Source organism: Asterias amurensis, chromosome 17, assembly GCF_032118995.1.
Source record: "Asterias amurensis chromosome 17, ASM3211899v1".
NCBI lineage: Eukaryota > Metazoa > Echinodermata > Asteroidea > Forcipulatida > Asteriidae > Asterias > Asterias amurensis.
Window position 1 is genome coordinate 13,468,115 of NC_092664.1, and position 20,154 is coordinate 13,488,268.

The 20,154-nt window shown below is 38.9% G+C and overlaps 1 protein-coding gene and 6 non-coding genes across 7 annotated transcripts; 2 read left to right on the forward strand and 5 right to left on the reverse strand.

Annotated features, from left to right (window-relative positions):
- Window positions 1-2,373: 2,373 nt before the first annotated feature.
- Window positions 2,374-18,506, forward strand: LOC139949883 (uncharacterized). Its single transcript, XM_071948447.1, has 4 exons — window positions 2,374-2,532; window positions 5,690-7,169; window positions 12,459-12,515; window positions 16,739-18,506. The coding sequence occupies exons 1-4, from the start codon at window positions 2,509-2,511 to the stop codon at window positions 16,867-16,869; spliced, it is 1,692 nt and encodes a 563-aa protein (XP_071804548.1). The 5' UTR covers window positions 2,374-2,508; the 3' UTR covers window positions 16,870-18,506.
- Trnaa-cgc (transfer RNA alanine (anticodon CGC)) lies at window positions 7,791-7,862 on the reverse strand. Its single transcript has one exon. It is a non-coding gene; the product is annotated as a tRNA-Ala (tRNA).
- Trnaa-cgc (transfer RNA alanine (anticodon CGC)) lies at window positions 8,348-8,419 on the reverse strand. The gene has a single exon. It is a non-coding gene; the product is annotated as a tRNA-Ala (tRNA).
- Trnaa-cgc (transfer RNA alanine (anticodon CGC)) lies at window positions 8,728-8,799 on the reverse strand. Its single transcript has one exon. It is a non-coding gene; the product is annotated as a tRNA-Ala (tRNA).
- Trnaa-cgc (transfer RNA alanine (anticodon CGC)) lies at window positions 9,193-9,264 on the reverse strand. Its single transcript has one exon. It is a non-coding gene; the product is annotated as a tRNA-Ala (tRNA).
- Trnaa-cgc (transfer RNA alanine (anticodon CGC)) lies at window positions 9,990-10,060 on the reverse strand. The gene has a single exon. It is a non-coding gene; the product is annotated as a tRNA-Ala (tRNA).
- On the forward strand, window positions 11,450-11,521 carry Trnaa-cgc (transfer RNA alanine (anticodon CGC)). The gene has a single exon. It is a non-coding gene; the product is annotated as a tRNA-Ala (tRNA).
- Window positions 18,507-20,154: the final 1,648 nt, after the last annotated feature.

Consider the following 20,154-nt stretch of genomic DNA (forward strand, 5'->3'; position numbering starts at 1 on the left):
TGTATGCTTACACGATTCTATGAAATTGGGCCCAGGTCCTGGACATAATAATTAATGCATGGGTGTTTTTTTGTTAGTGTTTTTTTTTAATGAAAAAATAAATAAAAGAACGCGGGACACTCCAAGGGGACCCTGACTACAGTATCAAAGAAGAGAATCCATTCACAAATATTATCACATTATTGTTGAGAATCGAAAAATTGCTCTTGTGCAAGTTGGTCCTGCTTGCAGCATGCACTGCATGCAGGGGTTGCCCCATTTTTGTCTGCAAAAGTTGCCTTACCTGATAATGTAGAATGGGGACCCCCACTGCAGTATTTTAGTGAAGAGAATCCATTCAAATCACGAATATTGTTGGAAAACGTATTGGACATCATCATCATCATAGCCGTCCTCCCGAGGTAGGTCCCGGAGGCTAATTTTTTCCCCCAAACGACATCGCAATGATTTGGTAAAAGAGCAGGCCAATTTCATTATGACGTAATTTTGACGGAGAGAGCTAATTTTGACGGAAAGGGGAGAACATTTTTGCAACGACGTTTGGAAAAATTGTTCGCGTCCCGGGGATGGCTTAAAACTATAGTATGAGTCTCCATGGGTCTCTGTTCCTTGCTAGGTGTCCTGCTGCTGCCACAGATGGTAATGTCAGCCTCTTCACAGAAGTGATTGATGTCTTCCAGCCATCGCTACAATACAATACGATACAATAATCTTTATTAGATCCCAAAAAGGGTAATTCAAATGCTCGCATACAGTAAAAACATTGACACATTAAAAACATTAAAAAACAGACAATGGCTAATATACAATTACAAGAAAAAACACTAAAAAGCGATCAGAAAAATACTGGAGACTGGGCGACAATTAATAATTATCGTTAAAAATTGAGATTGTGGTGTGTTATTGCACGAGGGATAAAGGAGGATGGGTAGCGGTTTGTCGCTGAATATGGCACTCGCATACGACCAATTCTTGGGATCAAGGCTGGCAAGCTCATCATGAAGCGGATGGTTAGCATCATTCAGTAGCATATTTAGCTTGCCAGCCAGCAGATCCCCATATGCTGGTCTTCTTCTGGGTCTGTTTCCTGCAATTTGGCCTTCTAAGATAAATTTGGGGTATCGACCACTGCCCATTCTGCTCACATGCCCAAAATACTTGAGTCTTACCAGGATACTTTTTAGGGTTGTTTTCCTAAATTATTCAGTTCACGTACTACTGTTTTGCGAAGTCTATCCCTTCTGGTGACCCCCAGTATTTTCCTCAAGCAGGCCATCTCAAAAACCCATAAGCTTGGGTTGAATTCTTGATGTCTTTGGTTGTCCATTAATAGAGTTCAGCTTTTGCAAGGCTCCCATGGCAAGTCCAACTCTACGCTTGATGTCATTTTCACTGGTGGGGATTTCTGAAATCACACCCCCCAAATAGATGAAGTTTTCGACTTGGTCCAAGGATTCACCATCTATCTGGATGTTAAGCTGGATCTTATCTCTGACTACAGCAAAACGAAAATTGTTGATGTATTGCCCTTGCACTCTTGCACCAATCTGTTGGTCTTGAATCGCAAGACATTATTTGAAAAATTAAGCATGTGCTACTTGTGGTCCTGCAGCATTCACTGTGGTTGCCCTAAGTTGACTGATGCAAAAAGAATGCCTCTTGAAAGAATCAATTTTCCCCGAATCAAAATAAGCTAAACCAACAATTATAGCGCCCACAACGGTGACTCAATTACGAAAAAAATTATTGTTCTGCCCAAATACTAAATAAAAACGAGTTTGAATGTGGACAACAAATTTAAGAAACTAGTAATGCCGGGGCGGGGGGGGGGGCAATGCATGTGGTAAAAGTACAAGTTTTTAACATCGTCACCTAGAACTTTGTGAAAATAATGGCTACTGGGGCAAGTTCCTTAGCAAATCTCACGAGACGATAATTATTGGGTAAAACGGCGAGGCATACGGAAAAGGGCACTTTGAGCCCTTGCCCGGGCATGCAGCAGGTCAAAAAAAACAAAAAAAAAAAAAACCCGGTCCTGATATAATAATGTAATGTTTAAAAAAACTTATTGAGAACATTTTGCTGTCACCCAACGGCAAAAATTTGGTATAATTTTAGTTCAGCCCCATAGGCGTATGAATACACATTCGACCTTGATTCCGATTGTAACATAGCATTTCTCACCAACTTTGGTCGCCACGCTTGGACGACCCTCACACAGAAAATATTGTTTGTTTGGCAGAAAGCAAGTTCTGGTTCATTCATCTGGAAAAAGGTCGCATTCAAAACTCGGTAGAAAAATAAAACTCCATGAAAAGAAGTACAAAAATCGCATACCACAGCAGTCTGAAGTGTAGACCGGGCCAGGCGAGCGTACAGACGGGTCATGATGCTTCAGTGACGGTGCGCTAAGAATCGTATTGAATGTTATAAGGTTTACCTGTACTTCTAGTTGAATGGAATAAAAAAGGAACCATTTTGGGTGGCTAGTCTACCAGAGACATCACCATGTCGCTGAGCGTCATCATAGAGGTAAGTTACCACCAAGATGTTTGAATGAAAATATGGACACTCTTGCTGTTTTTTTCCAGTTGACGATCGAATAGCTTATTGTTGATCTAAATCATTAGTCATTGACACAAAATGGTCTACTCCCTTTTTGCTGTAACCATATTGTGTTTATTCATACCTCAATTCACTTGTATTGTCAGACTTTATCAAATATTGGTCAATAGCATTTAAAAAAGGTATGATGATGATAATGGCGTAACCTTATGGGTCTTGTCACACGAGGCAAATTTTACGGATAGAACACTTCTCTTGGGGTTTGCCTGGAACTTGTTGCCTGTAAATTGACTCATGTGTGGCCCTTCATACTTCAAGGGCATGCATGCATGTTTTGAAAGGCGTGGTTACCAATGAACTTTCTCTTTGGTAAAGGGCACCTATAGTATAGGCCTATCATGAGAACATTGTACTCCTTGGGCATTACAATGGGCACCAAGGCAATCGCCTCCATTGCCTCCGTGGATGTACCAGCCGTTGATTTCATCAAACTCATCCTAACTTACTCTTTTAATGTAAAAGAGTGTAAAACACTCTTTGAAGAGCCATATGAGGGACAACTCTTTTTGGAGTGGTCTTCCACTCTTTTAGATTGAAGTTTGCATCTTTTTTAGTGATTTTTCACTCTGTCCTGGAGTGAAACCCCTCTAAAAGAGTGAAATAACCACCACTCTGTTTGAAGAGCCATATGAGGGACAGCTCCAAATGTAAAGAGTGGCGTTTTTCACTCTTTTACATTTAGAGAGTAGGATTAATCCTATAGGACTGAGGACGATAAGTTCCGTATATCCTTAGATATAAGGACACATTAAACCCATCCTTACAGGACGGGTTACCCGTCCTAACTCGAGATAGGATTAACCCTAGCATTTCGTGAAATCGGCTGCATGCAGGGCCACAATAACGTAAACAATATATCGATGATGGTATTGTAACAGATTTGTTATGTTATGAAATCTGTTGGCAAAGTTTCTATATTAAATGGGGTGACTGACAAAAGAAGTTGTATCTGAAATGATACTTGTCGGTAAATTTTGATCTATGTTATTATCGTCAGCCGACCATTTTCTTCATTACCACAAATACTCTATGTATTCTCGTGCTATGTGCCCAATTTCATGGCTGCCCAAATAGGCACAAAAATAGCTAATATAACCGAAGTATGCTTACCGGAATAAGGTCACCAGGGCTTAATTTCACAGAGCTGCTAAGTACAAAAATTTGCTTAGCATGAAACTTGTGCCGTGATAAAAACAGGATTACCAACCAAATTTCCATGAGATTTTCAGGATAAGCAAACAACAGCTGAATACATGTAACAAGCAATATGTAACAAAATGGAAATTTGGTTGGTAATCCTGTTTTTATCAAGGAAGAAATTTCATGCTAAGCAAATTTTTGTTTAGCAGCTCTATGAAATTGGGCCCAGATATATCTACCGGTATTGCTTGTTCTTGTAGATCTTTTGATTTGAATTTTTTAATGTGATGATTCATGTTTGCTGCCAAATGTAATTCTTATTCTTATTCTTATTCTTTATTTGGCCAATAAACAAATACAAATACAAGCAGACAGTATGTCAAATAGATAACTATAAGTACATGTACAAAAGTAAATACAAGGCAAGAAAAACAATAAGGGCACAGGAAATTATAAAACAACCCTAATGTGATGGCCAGGATCAACAAAAGTATAATTAAACACTGTAGCTCGAAAGCCTGTTAATCCAGTCACATAGGGAAGCAAACACACTATATAATATGAAATGAAATGAAAAATGAAATGAAAGATGTGAACAACCAGACCCTTGGCGAACATATACTTTTATAAAAAATATGGACAAAACAAAAGTTAATGGCCTGATGACGTTTCGACTATAGCAGAGTCATTTCTCGAAGGCTAAACATTAAAGGAACACGTTGCCTTGGATCGGTCGAGCTGGTCTTTGAAAAGCGTTTGTAACCGTTTGTTATGAAATGCATATGGTTAGAAAGATATTTAAAAGTAAAATATGATGATCCACACAAGTATCACTCGAAATTTACCTCGTTGACTAACACGTTCGGCCAATGTGAGTCAAATTTTTGACTCCCAATAAATGGCCGACCGTGTGAGTTTGCAAAGTAAAAAGAAAACCACGCAATTTCGAGGCAAATGTGAGTGGATCATTGTATTCTACTTAAAAAAAAACATCTTTCTAACCAATGCATTTTATAACAAACGGTTACAAACGCTTTTCAAAAACCAACTCGACCGATCCAAGTGTTCCTTTAATTTTTGTGAAATAATTATTAATGGAGATTGCACACAATTTCAAAACGAAAATGGAAAAATTATCCACCATCAACTTTAATTCATCAACAATAGGGGTGTTGGATCATGGCAGGCATGACTGCACATTCACATAATAGTGACATTAATAATGTATCTTATATATTGCTCTGTCATCCGGTGTGTTTACTCAAAACATTGTTGGTTTATTATATTATGTCTGCATTATTATTGCACTATCAATCTTCAGAATTGACGACACTATTGTGATATGGATTACACGTCGTCTGGTTATGCGCTATTACCTTCCTTTGTGCATCCCACACACCTCTAAATTCCTCAATATCAGTTTGCGTATCCTACGCTTTTATTTCAACAGTTCCAAACTCGACATAGAACCCTTTCAGCCTTGTTTTAAAGCACCGGACATCTTTAGTGGTCTAGCACCATGTCTTCTCACTTGTTGTATCTCGACAAGCATAAAACATCAAACCTTTGAAAATTTGAACTCAAATGGTCGTCGAAGTTACAGGAATAATGGAATAATTGAAGGAACGTAGTTTTCGAGAAAGAAGTAACTTTCCACTAAAATGTTTGGATTTGGATCGAGGTCCCGAATTCAGGCATCTGAAAGCACACAACTTCGTGTGACAAGGGTTCTTTTATTATATCTCGCAATTTCGACTACCGATTGAGTTCAAGTTTTCACAGGTTTGTTGTTGTGAATATGTTGAGATACACAAAGTGAGAAGACTGGTCTTTAACAATATTACCAAAGGTGTCTTATGTCTTAAATGTAGGCAGATTCGAACAGATGATGATACGACATTGATTGTTTATCTTTTGTTCGTAGGAGCCGTCAGGCTTTCGTGACGATGACCTTCAGTACATGGGTCGAGTTAGCCACAACTCGCCCCGTGGTAGGTCGAGAGTGCGTGCCAGCGGTGGCGGGAGTCGCACCCGAGACCTACGCTACGGACCTCAAACGGGACGATACAGCAAGGGAGCTGGAGCACGGGGTCTCGGTGGGCTCCGGTTCAGTCAGACGTTTACACCGGGTGCTCCGGTGCGACATGACGGCGGTAAACCCAACGTCGTGCCCATCAGATTCATCCGTAATCCTCGCCACCCAAAGAGTTTATACAATACAGAGATCAGCATGAGGAATGTCACACGGGGACGACCTCTCAAGGTTTCGCCCGATATGGCCTTCCCGGATCCCAGGGAACACAAATCAATCCGGAATCCACTCGCACCGCGGTTCCGGCACGAGTTTGACGTGAGCGAGGCTACCTATAACATAGCACGGAACCCACTCTCCGGTGCGTCCATTCAAAGACTGGGTGATTCCGGAGCAGTGTACAACCAAGCGTATACTGCAGATGACGATATCAACAGCAGCGATGAAAGTTCCGGGAGTCAAACCACAGAGTTTGAAGGATCTCAGCAGACTGATGATGATGATGATGTAAGTGTGAACGACTCGGCCTCAAGAATAGCCATTTACTCAGACGTGAATAAGTACAGGGTTCCAGAGCCACCTCCAGTCATGACGAGACCTCCACACTTCACTCCACGCCCCTCAGCACCTCCGCCGGCGCTCATTCAAAATGTTCCGTCTATCCCTCGAGTGGTTGCACCCGATTGGGAAGCGGTTTACCAGCAGCACCAGCAACCTCATGTTGAGGTTGAAGAGGTACCACCAATACCAGAGCCCCTGGACACCCTAGCCGAGGAGGACGAAACGCAAGACGATGACGAAGAGTCGCAAGTGGTCAGAGACATGAGTACACAGACTGCTATCAGGATACAACCAGATCATAACCAAACTGTCAATCAAGAAGAAGCTGAGGCTGTTGACGATGAGGAAGAGAGGTTCGTTGACATCCAAGAGGAAAGACGGAGTACTATGACTCACGATAACTGGGAGGTTGTAGCACCCTGGTCGCAGACCTCTGCCCAGGTGACTCGCAGCCCCAGTCTTGCTGTCAACTACCGGCGTGTCGTGGCAGAGCTCAGCGGTGACGACTTGGAAGCAGCCCAACAACAGGAGGCACAAACTGAGCCTCAAACAACACAACCTCAAATGAGTGAGGATCCCCCACCCTGGTCGCCTCCTATCACACCTCAAATAGAGCAGATCTTACACCCAATGCATCGCTTACCCAGCTATCCTCCACCCCCAGCCGACGATTGGGATCACAGGAGACGAGGATCCCATGGTGGCAGACCTGTGTGTGGCTTCTGGAATGCATGTTGCTTCATTGTCCTCATGCTGTTTGCGTTAGTGGCCGTCATTGGTGCAGCTGTAGTTACCGCCCTCTACGTTCTTCGTAAGTATCAACCTCTGTTCTTATTTGAAACAGTTTGAGTAAATATTACCATGTTTGAATCATAGATGAACCGCATATGACGTCATTGACCACAATCGTTGATGAAACTATAGCACGCGTGAAAGGCTATAATTAGGGAGGTTTAGCTGCACGTTCCGTGTGAACGCTGTGGTCAGAAAATTGTTTCATTAAAATCTCACGTTTTAGCCTTCGTAAGGTTACCATTTCTCACGTCAGGTTCGTACGTACGTGCAGACGTCATACGTGAGCAGGCAATAAGCCCAAAGTGGTGACGTCACCTAAAAACAACACCATTTTTGGACGCCTCAAGTTCACGTGTTTGCTCGCGTAACTTGCAGTTAAACCTCATAACTGGCTATGTTGTGCGCGTGTATACATAGGTGCATTTTTCTATAACATCAAATATGGCGGTCGAAATTCTTTGCAATCCTGTAAAAAGCCTTTTTCAGAGGTGTCTCCATCACAATCACAATATTACTTTACAATAATACTTTAAAAGAGTCAGTAAAACAAAAGGTGACAGAATTGCAAAAAATAAAACAACTGCGCAAGACATTATTTATAAGATGTCACTACAAAAAGAAAGACGTCAACTTTCTCTGGAGATACCGGGATTTGAACCCGGGGCTTCTCGCATGCGAAGCGAGCGCTCTACCACTGAGCTACATCCCCTGTCTGATAAACCAGTCGAAATAAATATACCCTGTAAAGTCCTTAGGCTTTGAACTTGGGAATCTGTTTTTGAACTGCTCTTTAAAATGTTCATAAAAAGGGGTTGCTGAGTACTTTTTAAGGAGTGCATGAAGGCTTTGACCAAATAAAAGGCAAACATCTATACATTCTCATTGAGACAAAAAAATGAGCTGTTTGACTTTGAGCAAAACACTTTTTCAACATTAGTTTACACTTTGTCAAGCAGTATTTTTCGCTTTATGAAGCTGGGCCCAGGACACCGGCCACAGGTGGTACGTGACAGTGTATTCTGGTTGGTTACCCCTTTTCTTGTCAGCAAGATTAAATTGTGCTTAGCTACTCTTTGTATAGTTCTATGAATTTTGACCCAACTAGAATTGGGCTCAATTTCTCAAAGCCGGTTTAAGCACAAAGTCTGTATTAGTTGTCATGATCAGAAAAAAATGAAAAGAATGAAATGATTGTGGAGATACCGGGATTTGAACCCGGGGCTTCTCACATGCGAAGCGAGTGCTCTACCACTGAGCTACAACCCCATTTATATATATACATTTGAAGAAACAGTCGATGAAATAATTACATCCTTTTCAGAAAAGGCTTCCGGTGAAATCTGCTTTTGTGCTTAATAGGGGTAGTAGTTTCCTTTCAAGAACGTTGATGAAAAGAGTTTCTGTGTACTTTTTAAGAGCACGAATGATTTGACAACAAGGAAAACAACAATTTATCTTCTCTGAGCCAAATAAAAAATAAACAAATTACCAGGCAAAATTTCATAAATCCTGCAAAAAATGTGCACTAAAACATCTTTTTTAGTTACAATTACAAAAAGAAAGACAACTTTCTCTGGAGATACCGGGATTTGAACCCGGGGCTTCTCACATGCGAAGCGAGCGCTCTACCACTGAGCTACATCTCCTAATTGACGATAGTCTATAAACAAAAAGCCGATCTAATTATTATATTATCCTTGTCAGCCAAAGCTTCCTTTAAAATGTGTTGTGTGCTTAAGTAGTTTTCTTTGAAAATTATGATAAAAAAGTTAAAGAGCACATTATGATTTGACAAATTGAGGCGAACAATAACTTTTTTTAAGAGACCTATATTAATTGCTTCGGCAGAATAGTTTTCTTAACAATATTTTCCGCTTATGTTATAAAAATAATTTTTTCCCCGCTATAACAAAAATAAATTAAGCTATATAACCTGGCCCAGTTTCAAATAGCCAAGCTTACAAACATTCTAAGCACGGAAAAACTGCTATAAAACGTCTTTGTTTTCATAATGTTACGAAAAAGAATACCATATTTTCTGGAGATACCGGGATTTGAACCCGGGGCTTCTCGCATGCGAAGCGAGCGCTCTACCACTGAGCTACATCCCCTTTGATATGATAGTCTAACAAACAGCCGATCTAATGATTATTGTTATCCATGTCAGTGAAAGTCTTTCTTTAATATTTGTTGTAGTTTCCTTTGAAAATTATGATAAACACGTTTCTGAGTACTTTTAAAGCCACTAGACACTTTCGGTTAAACAGTATTGTCCAAGTCCCACACTTCGTTTATCACAAACTGATATGAAAAAACAAACCTGTGAAAATTAATGCTCAATCGGTCATCGGATTCGGGAGAAAATAACGGGAAAAACCCAGCCATGCTTTCGCACGTTTCGCCGTGTCATGACATGTGTTTAAAATAAATCCGTAATTCTCGCTATCGAGAATTTATATTGTTTTAATATTTTCTCAAAAAAGTAAAAGCATTTCATGGAATAATATTTCAAGAGAAGTCTTTCACCATTACCTTCTGTAAACCCTGTCAATTATTTGTAAATCTGTGAACTTTTTTTTTTCCGTACCGAAAGTGTCCAATGGCTTTAAACAGCACGTTATGATTTGAAAAATTGAGGCAAACAATAATTTTTTTTATTTTTTATTTTAAGGAGAGACCTTATTATGAACTGCTATGGTAATTTTCAGCTTAGCGAAAAAATAGATATTAAGAAAGGGCCCAGTCCATTACAAACTTTCTCAGCACACAGAGACTGCTGTAAAAAAAAAGTCTTTCAGTTGTCATTTTTAGGAAAAGGACTCGGACAACATTTTTCTGGAGATACCGGATTTGAACCCGGGGCTTCTCGCATGCGAAGCGAGCGCTCTACCACTGAGCTACATCCCCGTTTCTGTACAAAATATTAAAAAAACATTCCTTATAATTATTTTATGTTTGCCAGTCATAGGTTATCTTTGGACTTTGAAATAATTTTGCTTTGCATAAAAAATGTTGATACAAAAGGTTTTCTGAGTATATGGTTTAAGAGTACATTTGACAAATAAAAGGCTACAATCTTATCATTTTGGGATTTTTAACAAGATACCATGAAGTGCTTTGGCAGAACATTTTGCTTATGGCAGTTTTCTTTCTGCTTAGCGAAAAATATAAACATAAACTGAACCTGTGAAACCATTTCATAAAGCCCGTACAATATTTTATATTCACTATCAAGAGATCTCCATTGCTCGTTATCAGTATGATAATTATATTAAGTAATTACCCAACGTGTTCAGGGGTGGATTTCACACACAAAAAAGTTTAGACTAGACTTGTCTCGAGTTTGGACGAGTTTCTCGTTCCTATACTTAAAGGAACACGTTGCCTTGGATCGGACGAGTTGGTCAAAACAAAAGCGTTTGTAACCGTTTTTTATAAAATGCATATGGTTGGAAAGATGTTTTAAAAGTAGAATACAATGATCCACACAAGTTTGCCTCGAAATTGCGTGGTTTTCCTTCTACTGTGCGAACTAACATGGTCGGCCATTTATGGGAGTCAAAATTTTGACCCCCATAAATGGCCGACGTGTTAGTCGACAAGGTAAAAGGAAAACCACGCAATTTCGAGGCATGTTTGTGTGGATCATTGTATTCTACTTTTACAACATCTTTCTACCAATATGCATTTTATAAAAAACGGTTACAAACGCTTTTCAAAGACCAACTCGACCGATCCAAGGCAACGTGTTCCTTTAAGATTTGCCTTAAAATTTTAATATCCCCTAGGCCGGGGCTAGTCCTAACCTTTGTGGAAACTACCAAAGTGCCTCTAAAAAAGTGTTCCAGAAACCCTTTGTATCAATTTTGTTATATAAGGAAACCACATGTACAATTATAGATCAAAAATTCAAAGGAAGCTTTAATACGACTAGCAAAGATAATAGGTATTGTTTTAGAGCTGCATGGTGTGGATGAAGAAATAAGAAGAAACTGGTGAACTTGCATGTACAACCATGTGTAAATCTCCTTTGCGGGAGTGTTGGCTCTGAAAAGAGCCGGCCGGTCGAGTGTGGTCTCGGTGTTTCGAACAGTTTATTCTGCTCGTCTTCATGGGAGATTTTTAAATGGTTGTAACATCAGTTACTTATTTACCAAAACCGAGGGCCTTGCAGAGTACAATGATATTGCTATGGAAGTGTTCAGTTCTGGCTGAAATGTGGACACGATAGTAGAAGAAGAAGAAGACGACTTATTGATAGTTAATAATCAGACTGACTCATCATTATTATAGAAAGGGGATGTAGCTCAGTGGTAGAGCGCTCGCTTCGCATGTGAGAAGCCCCGGGTTCAAATCCCGGTATCTCCAGATATCTTTCTTTTTTGCAATTATGGCAACAAAGACTGTTAGGCGAAGAATTATTTTTCCTTTAAATCGCTTTTGTTTAAAACAAATTTGTTCTTCGGGTAAGTGTACCAAGAAAATTAGATTTTGTTCTAAACTTCGGCTTGGGCCCCACAGCTCCGACTCCGCGCTCTGTATTGTGTTGGAGGAGGAAGCACCGCGCAAAATCTACTCTGCTCCAACAGTGGGTGCGTTCGTTTAGATTCCCTGGGTCGACCTGGACTGTCCCGGTGCGTTCGAATAGCTTTGACGTCATTCCAGGGGCTCACCTGAGTCAGCCCCCAGTGCCCTTCATGCTTGTGGAGTGGGTCACTCTTGGGGGCTGGCCCCAGGTAAACGACGTCACTACGAGAGCGGTGAGTGGTCGTTCGTTTAGCTCTTGTCAGGGGTTCACCCGAGTGATGAGCAGGGTAGACCCAGGGAAGCTAAACGATCGCACCCGGTATGGGTTTAGTCACCGTGTGGTATCTTTCCTCACCTTCCACCTCTTGGACGCCGGTTCGAATCCTACCGGCGGGCACCAGTTGAATTGGGTTTTCAGTCCCTGCCTGGCTGCGTGTTTTTTTTCCTGCTGCATGGGGTTTTAACCTCCCACGTCTAAAACTGAAACTTCCATTCCCTTGCCCTCTCTCCATAGGGGTCTAGGCTAGTGTATAGTGATTAAGTTTTTGTTGTTCTGAAAGTCCTTGGCTTCACAACCAGAATAAATGAAACGAACTTTAACGCAATGGAAATGACAGTGGAATGACGTCACAATATCATGAAATGGGTTATTGAACAAGTTGGGCGTTACCCCAAAACAGATGTGACAGTAAAATGTTTTTTTGTATAGACGAGTGTCTGAAGGGCAGGCTATTAGTCCTGTTTGTATATTCACATTCTAATTTGTTTTTTTATACAGAAGTTTCAAACTGTTCAACAAATTGCGGACTTCCGTCAAGACCCGGTTACTTAGCAGGTAGGTTAAAGAAAGTTCAATATTATTAAAGGGAAGGTAGACCTTTCGTAATTACTCCAAAAATTATGACCGGTAAATCTTACTTGTTAAGAAGCACTTTAGCTGTAATGTATATCATTTTTTGAGAAATGGCTATCTAAGGTAGGTATAGTTTTAGGGGAAAGGATGACAATATGGTTTCAATCTGAGAAACGTTTTATGCAGAAGCGTTTCTCAGATTGTTCGTTCCAATTACGGATTATTCTTCCTGCATTTATACCGCACCACAATTTTGCGAAATCTCAAATACTGGCACCTTTAAATGAATTATATGATATATAATGTAGATGGTAAATTTGCATCGGGGATAAGGAATATTAGTTTTGTTTTTTTACCCATACACCGATGTGTGTTAGCACTGTATAATTACATGTTCACAGGTGAGTTTTATTGTATGCATTAACTTTGCCTTAATTGGAGTATATAAAAGTCTTACAAAAAAAACCTCCAAAATCTGACCTATGTTCAATGTTGTATAAATAAGCCCGCCTCAATAATTCTTCAAAGGTTGGATTTAAACATGTGTCTGTTTAAAGGCTGGTGACACAGGCCCCGATAACGAGAACGAAAGCGAGGACGGTAAAAATGCATGCCCTCGATTGTTTGACTAAGCGTGGGCGTATTCTGCGTGGAGCAATTCAACCAATCGAGGGCGTGAATTTTTATCGTTCTCGTTTTCGTTCTCGTGGGCCTGTGTGACCGGGCCTTAACACAAGGGATTGAACTACAGCGTCAAAATCTCAACAGTGTATATACTATGCACAAAGTTAAAGGAACGACACTAAACTGACAAACCTGTAGAAGATTGAGATCGATTGACCATCTGGGTCACGAGAAAATAGTGGAAAACAAAACCTATTACACATTTTGCATGACATCAATTTTAACAGGGACTAAAAAGCTGATGAGCGATAAAATTCCAAACGGGAAAACAGTTTTATTTCAATACAACAAACATTTCAGACAGAAATATGTCAAGGAATGTTTTCTACTATCCTCATCTTTTGACCGTGTAAGTTTTATGTAAATCTGCACTTCACTAATTTTTGTTCTTACCAATTCTGTATAGCGTTCCTTCAAAGGGTCTATGTAAACTTTGTAGGACAAATAACACAGTGTCCACAGATTTACACTAAACTTACACAGTTTGAAGATAATGATAGTACAAAGCTTCCCTGAAAATATTACGTGCTGAGGTGCTGTAATTTTTGAGAAATGAGTAAAACAATGTCATGAAAATAATGTTCGTCTCATGAGACGAAAATTATTTTCATCATTTACAACCGTGTTTTCCTCAATAACTACAGCACCTCAGTAAGTAATATTTGAAGGGAAGCTTTCCACTATCATTTTCTTCAAACCCTGTAAGTTTAATGTAAATCTATGGACATTTTGAAAAAGTACCCAAATCCTTTAAGGATAATGTCATGAAGGTAAACATGTTAGGCGTCCACAATAACGTGAAAGAAAGACATTCAATGACAATGCACCATTCTTTGAAAGGGCATACCGGTAACACATACCAACTACATGCGTAATTTTACATTTTCCTACGAATGTGTTTATACCGTGGTTTACGCGGGAATGGCCCCGGCTATTGAATTGCACTATACACCGCTCTCGAGAAATAATGGTTGAGGTTAGGGTTAGGGTTATGGGTAAGAAAGAAAGAAAGAAAGAAAGAAAGAGAAATGGGGAATCAAATTTGAGGGAAACATCCAACGAATACAAAAAAAGCACAAATAATAATTGTTTGTCCCTGAGACGAAACTTTAAGGCAGTGGACACTATTGGTAATTACTCAAAATAATTTTTAGCATACCTTACCTTACAGATTGCGAAAACTTTTACTGTGCTGCATGATTGTAGTGTCATGTAATCCGAAATGGTTACAGACTATTAATTTATCATCCTCGTACACGCAACGGACGTCTTGGTACTGCACGCCTTGTGATAGTCTTCGGACTAGCGCACGGCAAAACCGAAGCACTATCACACGGCCGTCGTCTAGCAAAACTAAGACATATCATGTGACGCGCTCTAAACCAACGAAAAGGCAGAATATTGGTGTTAAAGGTGTTATAATATAAAACATTGTGAGAAACGGCTCCCTCTGAAGTGACATAGCATTCGAGAAAGAAGTAATTTTCCACGAATTTGATTTCGATATCTCAGATTTAGAATTGGAGGTCTCGAAATCAACCATCTAAAAGCACACATTACTTCGTGTGACGAGGGTGTTTTTTTCTTTCGTTAGTATCTTGCAACTTCGAAGGTTTGTTATTTTATGCATATGTTGAGACACACCAAGTGAGAAGACTGGTCTTTGACAATTACTAATAGTGTCCAGTGCCTTTAATATTTATGAAACTGTTCTAATAAATTCTCAAGAAAGAAAGAGAAATGGGAAATCAAATCTGAGGGAGGCATCCAAAGAATGAAAAAACATAAATAATAAATTATCCCTGTGAGACGAAACGTTAGCGAAATTGTTTAAACAAATTCTCAAAAACCCAAGTGCTCGCCTCAGCCAGATAAGGGAAACTATCTCCACCATTATCTTTAAACTTTGTATGAAATTTTGTGTTTTGTGTTTTATCAGAAGTTTTATTCAGATTTATTTTCGACAACCAATTGTTATAGGTTTGTAATTTTATGCATATGTTGGGAAACGCATATTGACGGTACTTATCTTTGACAAAATACCAAATGTATACCCTGCTTTTAAGCGTAGTTGTTCGTCTATCACAAAACTCGGGTTAATAAGTCAATACCTCACAGCTCCCGTGCGCGTGCGTATAATATAGGCATACGGTTTTTGGGTGGTGCTGTCAGAAGTTCCGAATAGGGCCTACCCGTTAAATTGTTTTCATTTTATGCATGAACACTTTTATTTATAACGAAAAAAGGGATCAAATCATGGGTGAAACCAAATTTATACCAAGCAGTACTGTGAAACCCCTTTATACCTTTGGGCCATTACATACGGGACAATATTCAACAAAGGACCACATTTTTCTGATTCACTCTCTCGCAGCCTACACCCGATTTGACTTGGTAATCTTGTGTACGTGAATGACTTCGCATTTCGCATAAAAAATAGTATGCTGTTCACCACATTACCTTGAATGTCAGTAGGCAACACGTAAACACATTATTCGTTTTGGTGACAATTTGGCGACTTGATTATACTCCCGCTTAAAGGCAGTGGACACTATTGGTAATTACTCAAAATAATTACTGTCATTAAACCTTTCTTGATTACGAGTAATGGGGAGAGGTTGGTGGTATAAAACGTTGTGAGAAACGGCTCCCTCTGAAGTAACGTAGTTTTCGAGAAAGAAGTAATTTTCCACGAATTTGATTTCGAGACCTCAGATTTAGAACTTGAGGTCTCGAAATCAACCATCGTGTGACAAGGTGTTTTTTCTTTTATTGTTATCTAGCAAGTTCGATGACTGATTGAGCTCAAATTTTCACAGGTTTGTTATTTTATGCATATGTTGAGATACACCAACTGTGAAGGCTGGTCTTTGACAATTACCAATAGTGTCCAGAGACTTTAAGTAAGAATACACTGCACAAAACTGGAGTGTTAAATTGATTCTTCCTAGTATCTATATTGTGATAACAACAACATTGAGTTATTTATCCCAATTATTATATATCGTTTGTAATGAAAACCATATTGGTGTTGTCACATAATATACCAAGAGAATCAATTTAAAGGGAAAGTACATGTTTGGTAATTGCCAAAGACCAGTCTTCTCACTTGGTGTATCCCATCATAACATGACAAGCCTGTGAAAATTTGGGTTCAATCGGTCATCGAAGTTGCGAGAAAATGATGAAAGAAAAAACACCATTTTTAGACGAATTTGTGTGCTTTCAGATAGGAATAAAAGACTTCTAGCTAGAAGTCTTTTGTTATTTTAGTGAGAAATTACCTCTTTCTCAAAACCTACTTTACTTCAGCGGGAGTCGTTTCCCACAATGTTTTATTCTATCAGCAGCTCTCAAATGCTCGTTACCAAGTCAGTTTTTAAGTTAATATTTGTTTTGAGTAATTACCAAACGTGTACCTTCCGTTTAACACCCCAGTTTTTGCAGTGTACTTTCTTCGACAATTACCAAAGGTTTCCGATAATAAACTTTATTCTAATATTTTTCTTAATTTCTTGCAGGTTTTGTTGCTGCTGGTGCCCTTGCTATCCTCGTGGTGTTAGGTTTGATCACGTGGTGTTGTTATAATTTAACAGTCAGACAACGTAATGCGAACAAACACCGAATGGAAAGGTCGACTAGAAGAGAGTGAAGACGACGCCCAACACTGAAATTACCGAAAAACAGCGCGACTGAAGTCTGAAATTTATATCAATTATTGTTACAATAAGTTCAGAATAAGAGCTAATCAAATAATTAAATAAGTTCATCTGGATTTTTGAAGATCATGAATTAAAAGATTCGTTTTTACAAACGTAACTACTAAATTATATGTAAGTATAACATCATACATTATTTTGGATTTGTAAAGACGACCTTTAGAATTCAAGAGCGTATCTAGCTTTTGCTTATCTCTCCTCTGGACAGACTGTTTGATACCAAATTATTATTACATTTAAAAAGCAATTTTAAGCATGGTTTCCCTATACATTTGCAATAAGCACTGTGTACAAGACTGGGTTCATACTGAGTCATTCATGTCAGTAATCAATCAATCAATTAATCAATCAATCAATCAATCAATCAATCAATCAATCAATCAATCAATCAATCAATCAATCAATCAATCAATCAATCAATCAATCAATCAATCAATCAATCAATCAATCAATCAATCAATCAATCAATCAATCAATCAATCAATCAATCAATCAATCAATCAATCAATCAATCAATCAATCAATCAATCAATCAATCAATCAATCAATCAATCAATCAATCAATCAATCAATCAATCAATCGTTAAATTTATAAGGCGCTAATCCAACAGTCGTTGCTCATAGCGCCGTACAGTAGGCTTTTGAAGTCACCTGGAAATATAATTTTTTCTTCTTTCAAACATAACAGTGTATGCTTACGAACAATAAAACAATTTTTTTAGTAATTGTTTGTCACGATTTATATGTTTAAAAAATATATAAAGTTGTTTGGGGGCTGACTCCGCCTACCCTTTTTGTGACGTCAATCGAGGCAGACTTTGCCTGCAATGCGTATAGTAAACACACGTGCAAAGTACATGTACGTCCAAGTCGTGAGTTGGTACATTTCAAAAAGTGTTTTTCTGCATTCAGCAGCAATACACCTGGTCGGCATTGCCGGAAAAAAAAATGTTTTGTTTGTTGAAACGTACAAACTCACGACTTGGTTCGTACATGTACTTTGCAATTGTGTTTACTCTACGCATTACAGGCAAAGTCTGCCTCGATTGACGTCACGAACAGCGCCCTCTCGGGTCGGGGTCTACTCTTAAATTTGTAAATAACATAAGAACTGATTTTTTAAAACCTTAGTTAACTGTTTATTCACATTCCACTCATCCAAACACATATATTAGTGACAAAAGCTTTATTTTGAAAAAATACCACTTCCAGGTGACTTTAAGTTAATAGATTGCCTGATGTGAGGAAGATAATTCCACATCCTTTGTGCTGCAATAGAAAAGGCACGATCCCCCCAACTGTGTTTAGTTCTTTGAATGTGAAACAGTGAAGTGTCGGACGTGTTCAAGTAGGTTTCTTCAGGTGTGCGTTTCGGCGGTCGTAACTAATAACTGTTTCAGTTGACTTGGCCGTTGGTTTAACACAAATCAGTGACCGAAACACATGCAGTTATTTGTTACAGCCGCCAAAACGGTTAGCTCATTCGTAGTAGTAGTAGTAAGAGTGTTGCTAAGAGTGTACAAATGTAAACAAAACATATAAATATATATTTTTACCCACGGTACGTATATATAGGTTATTAGAAAAATTAAATATTTTTTTTCTGGTGAAAGTGGGGTGGGGTGTGTGGGGGGGGGGGTTGTATATTTTATCAAGTCTTAGTGAATAAGCTGTTGACTATGTTATTAATATTAATGTGAACTGTTGAGCGTATTGAAACATAGACCTTCATATTTGAATTGCACCTTTAAAAATATACATAACAGCGTGAATTATTTTATGAAATTTATGGCTGAAGACAAATTTGATCAACGTCAATTTTACAATATTTTAATGGGTTGGCATTGTAAATATATTAATAAATATATGAATTTATAAAGATGGTAAACTACACCACCTTCCATTGTCAACGAGGGACTCTGAGTATACTGTTGGGGAAAGTTGTGTACTAAATAAAAATTTATTATTAAAATTATTAAATATACAGCTCCTTGAAAATTTGCACAGGACAAGAGGCCACGGCCACGCATCGTAGTCCTGCATTATTGATATCGTTCTCTTCAAGTCCAAAACATCCTCCCTGAAAGTTTAAATAGGGAATCAATGTGTGGTGAAGAGGTTTTCAATCAGTGGTTTAAACACAACGGGGCCTGGTTCTTGATATTTTTACCGAGACGAAGTCGAGGTAAATTATCAAGAACCAGGCCTCGGCGGGTTTAAACCACTAGTTGAAAACCTCTTCACCACAACACCCCTCCAGCTATGAAATGGCAAGGCCCTCGGGTAAACAACTCCTTATAAGGGAATGCTGTGCGCGTCGCGCGTATCGCGTGATGTGACTTAACTGTTTCAGCCGTTGCTCTCGACCAATAGGAATGAAGAAACTGTCTTGTAAGCACAGGTGCAAGCTCGTTTGTCACGCCCATGTTTCAACACTATTACTGGTCATAAACAAAGGTTTGCACACACCCATGTGACGCGCTCTCCACCAATAGGAATAGCGAAACTGTCTGAGGTATTTATGAATAAAGGATATAAACATGATCCGGTTTGGTCTAATGTATTAAAGACACTCTACACTATTGGTAATTGTAAAAGACCAGTCTTCACAGTTGGTGTATCTCAACATATACATAAAATAACAAACATGTGAAAATTTGAGCCCAATCGGTTGTCGAAGTTGCGAGATAATAATGAAAGAAAAAACACCCTTGTCACACGAAGTTGTGTGCTTTCAGATGCTTGATTTCGAGACCACAAATTTTAAATCTGAGTTCTCGAAATCAAATCATGGAAAATTACTTCTTTCTCGAAAACTACGTTACTTCAGAGGGGGCCGTTTCTCACAGTGTATTATACCATCAACAGCTCCCCATTACTCGTTACCAAGTGAGGTTTTATGCTAATAAATATTTTGAGTAATTATACCAATAGTGTCCACTGTATTTAAGCCAAACACGGTTCAATAACTATAAAAACAGTGAATTGCTAAAATAAAAATCACTAAGAAATTTCATGACAACTACATGAATTTTAACAGATGTTGTTCCTTTTATTACTTTTTGACCACACTTCACAAAACAATCGAGGTAAATTATGTGCATTCAAACTATTTCTGTGACGTCACTCTATTGTTGAAAGTGTAGATTATTTTTACGAATCTACATGTACACTTTCGTTACGGATCCACACTTTAGCGTAGAATCGTAACATAATGT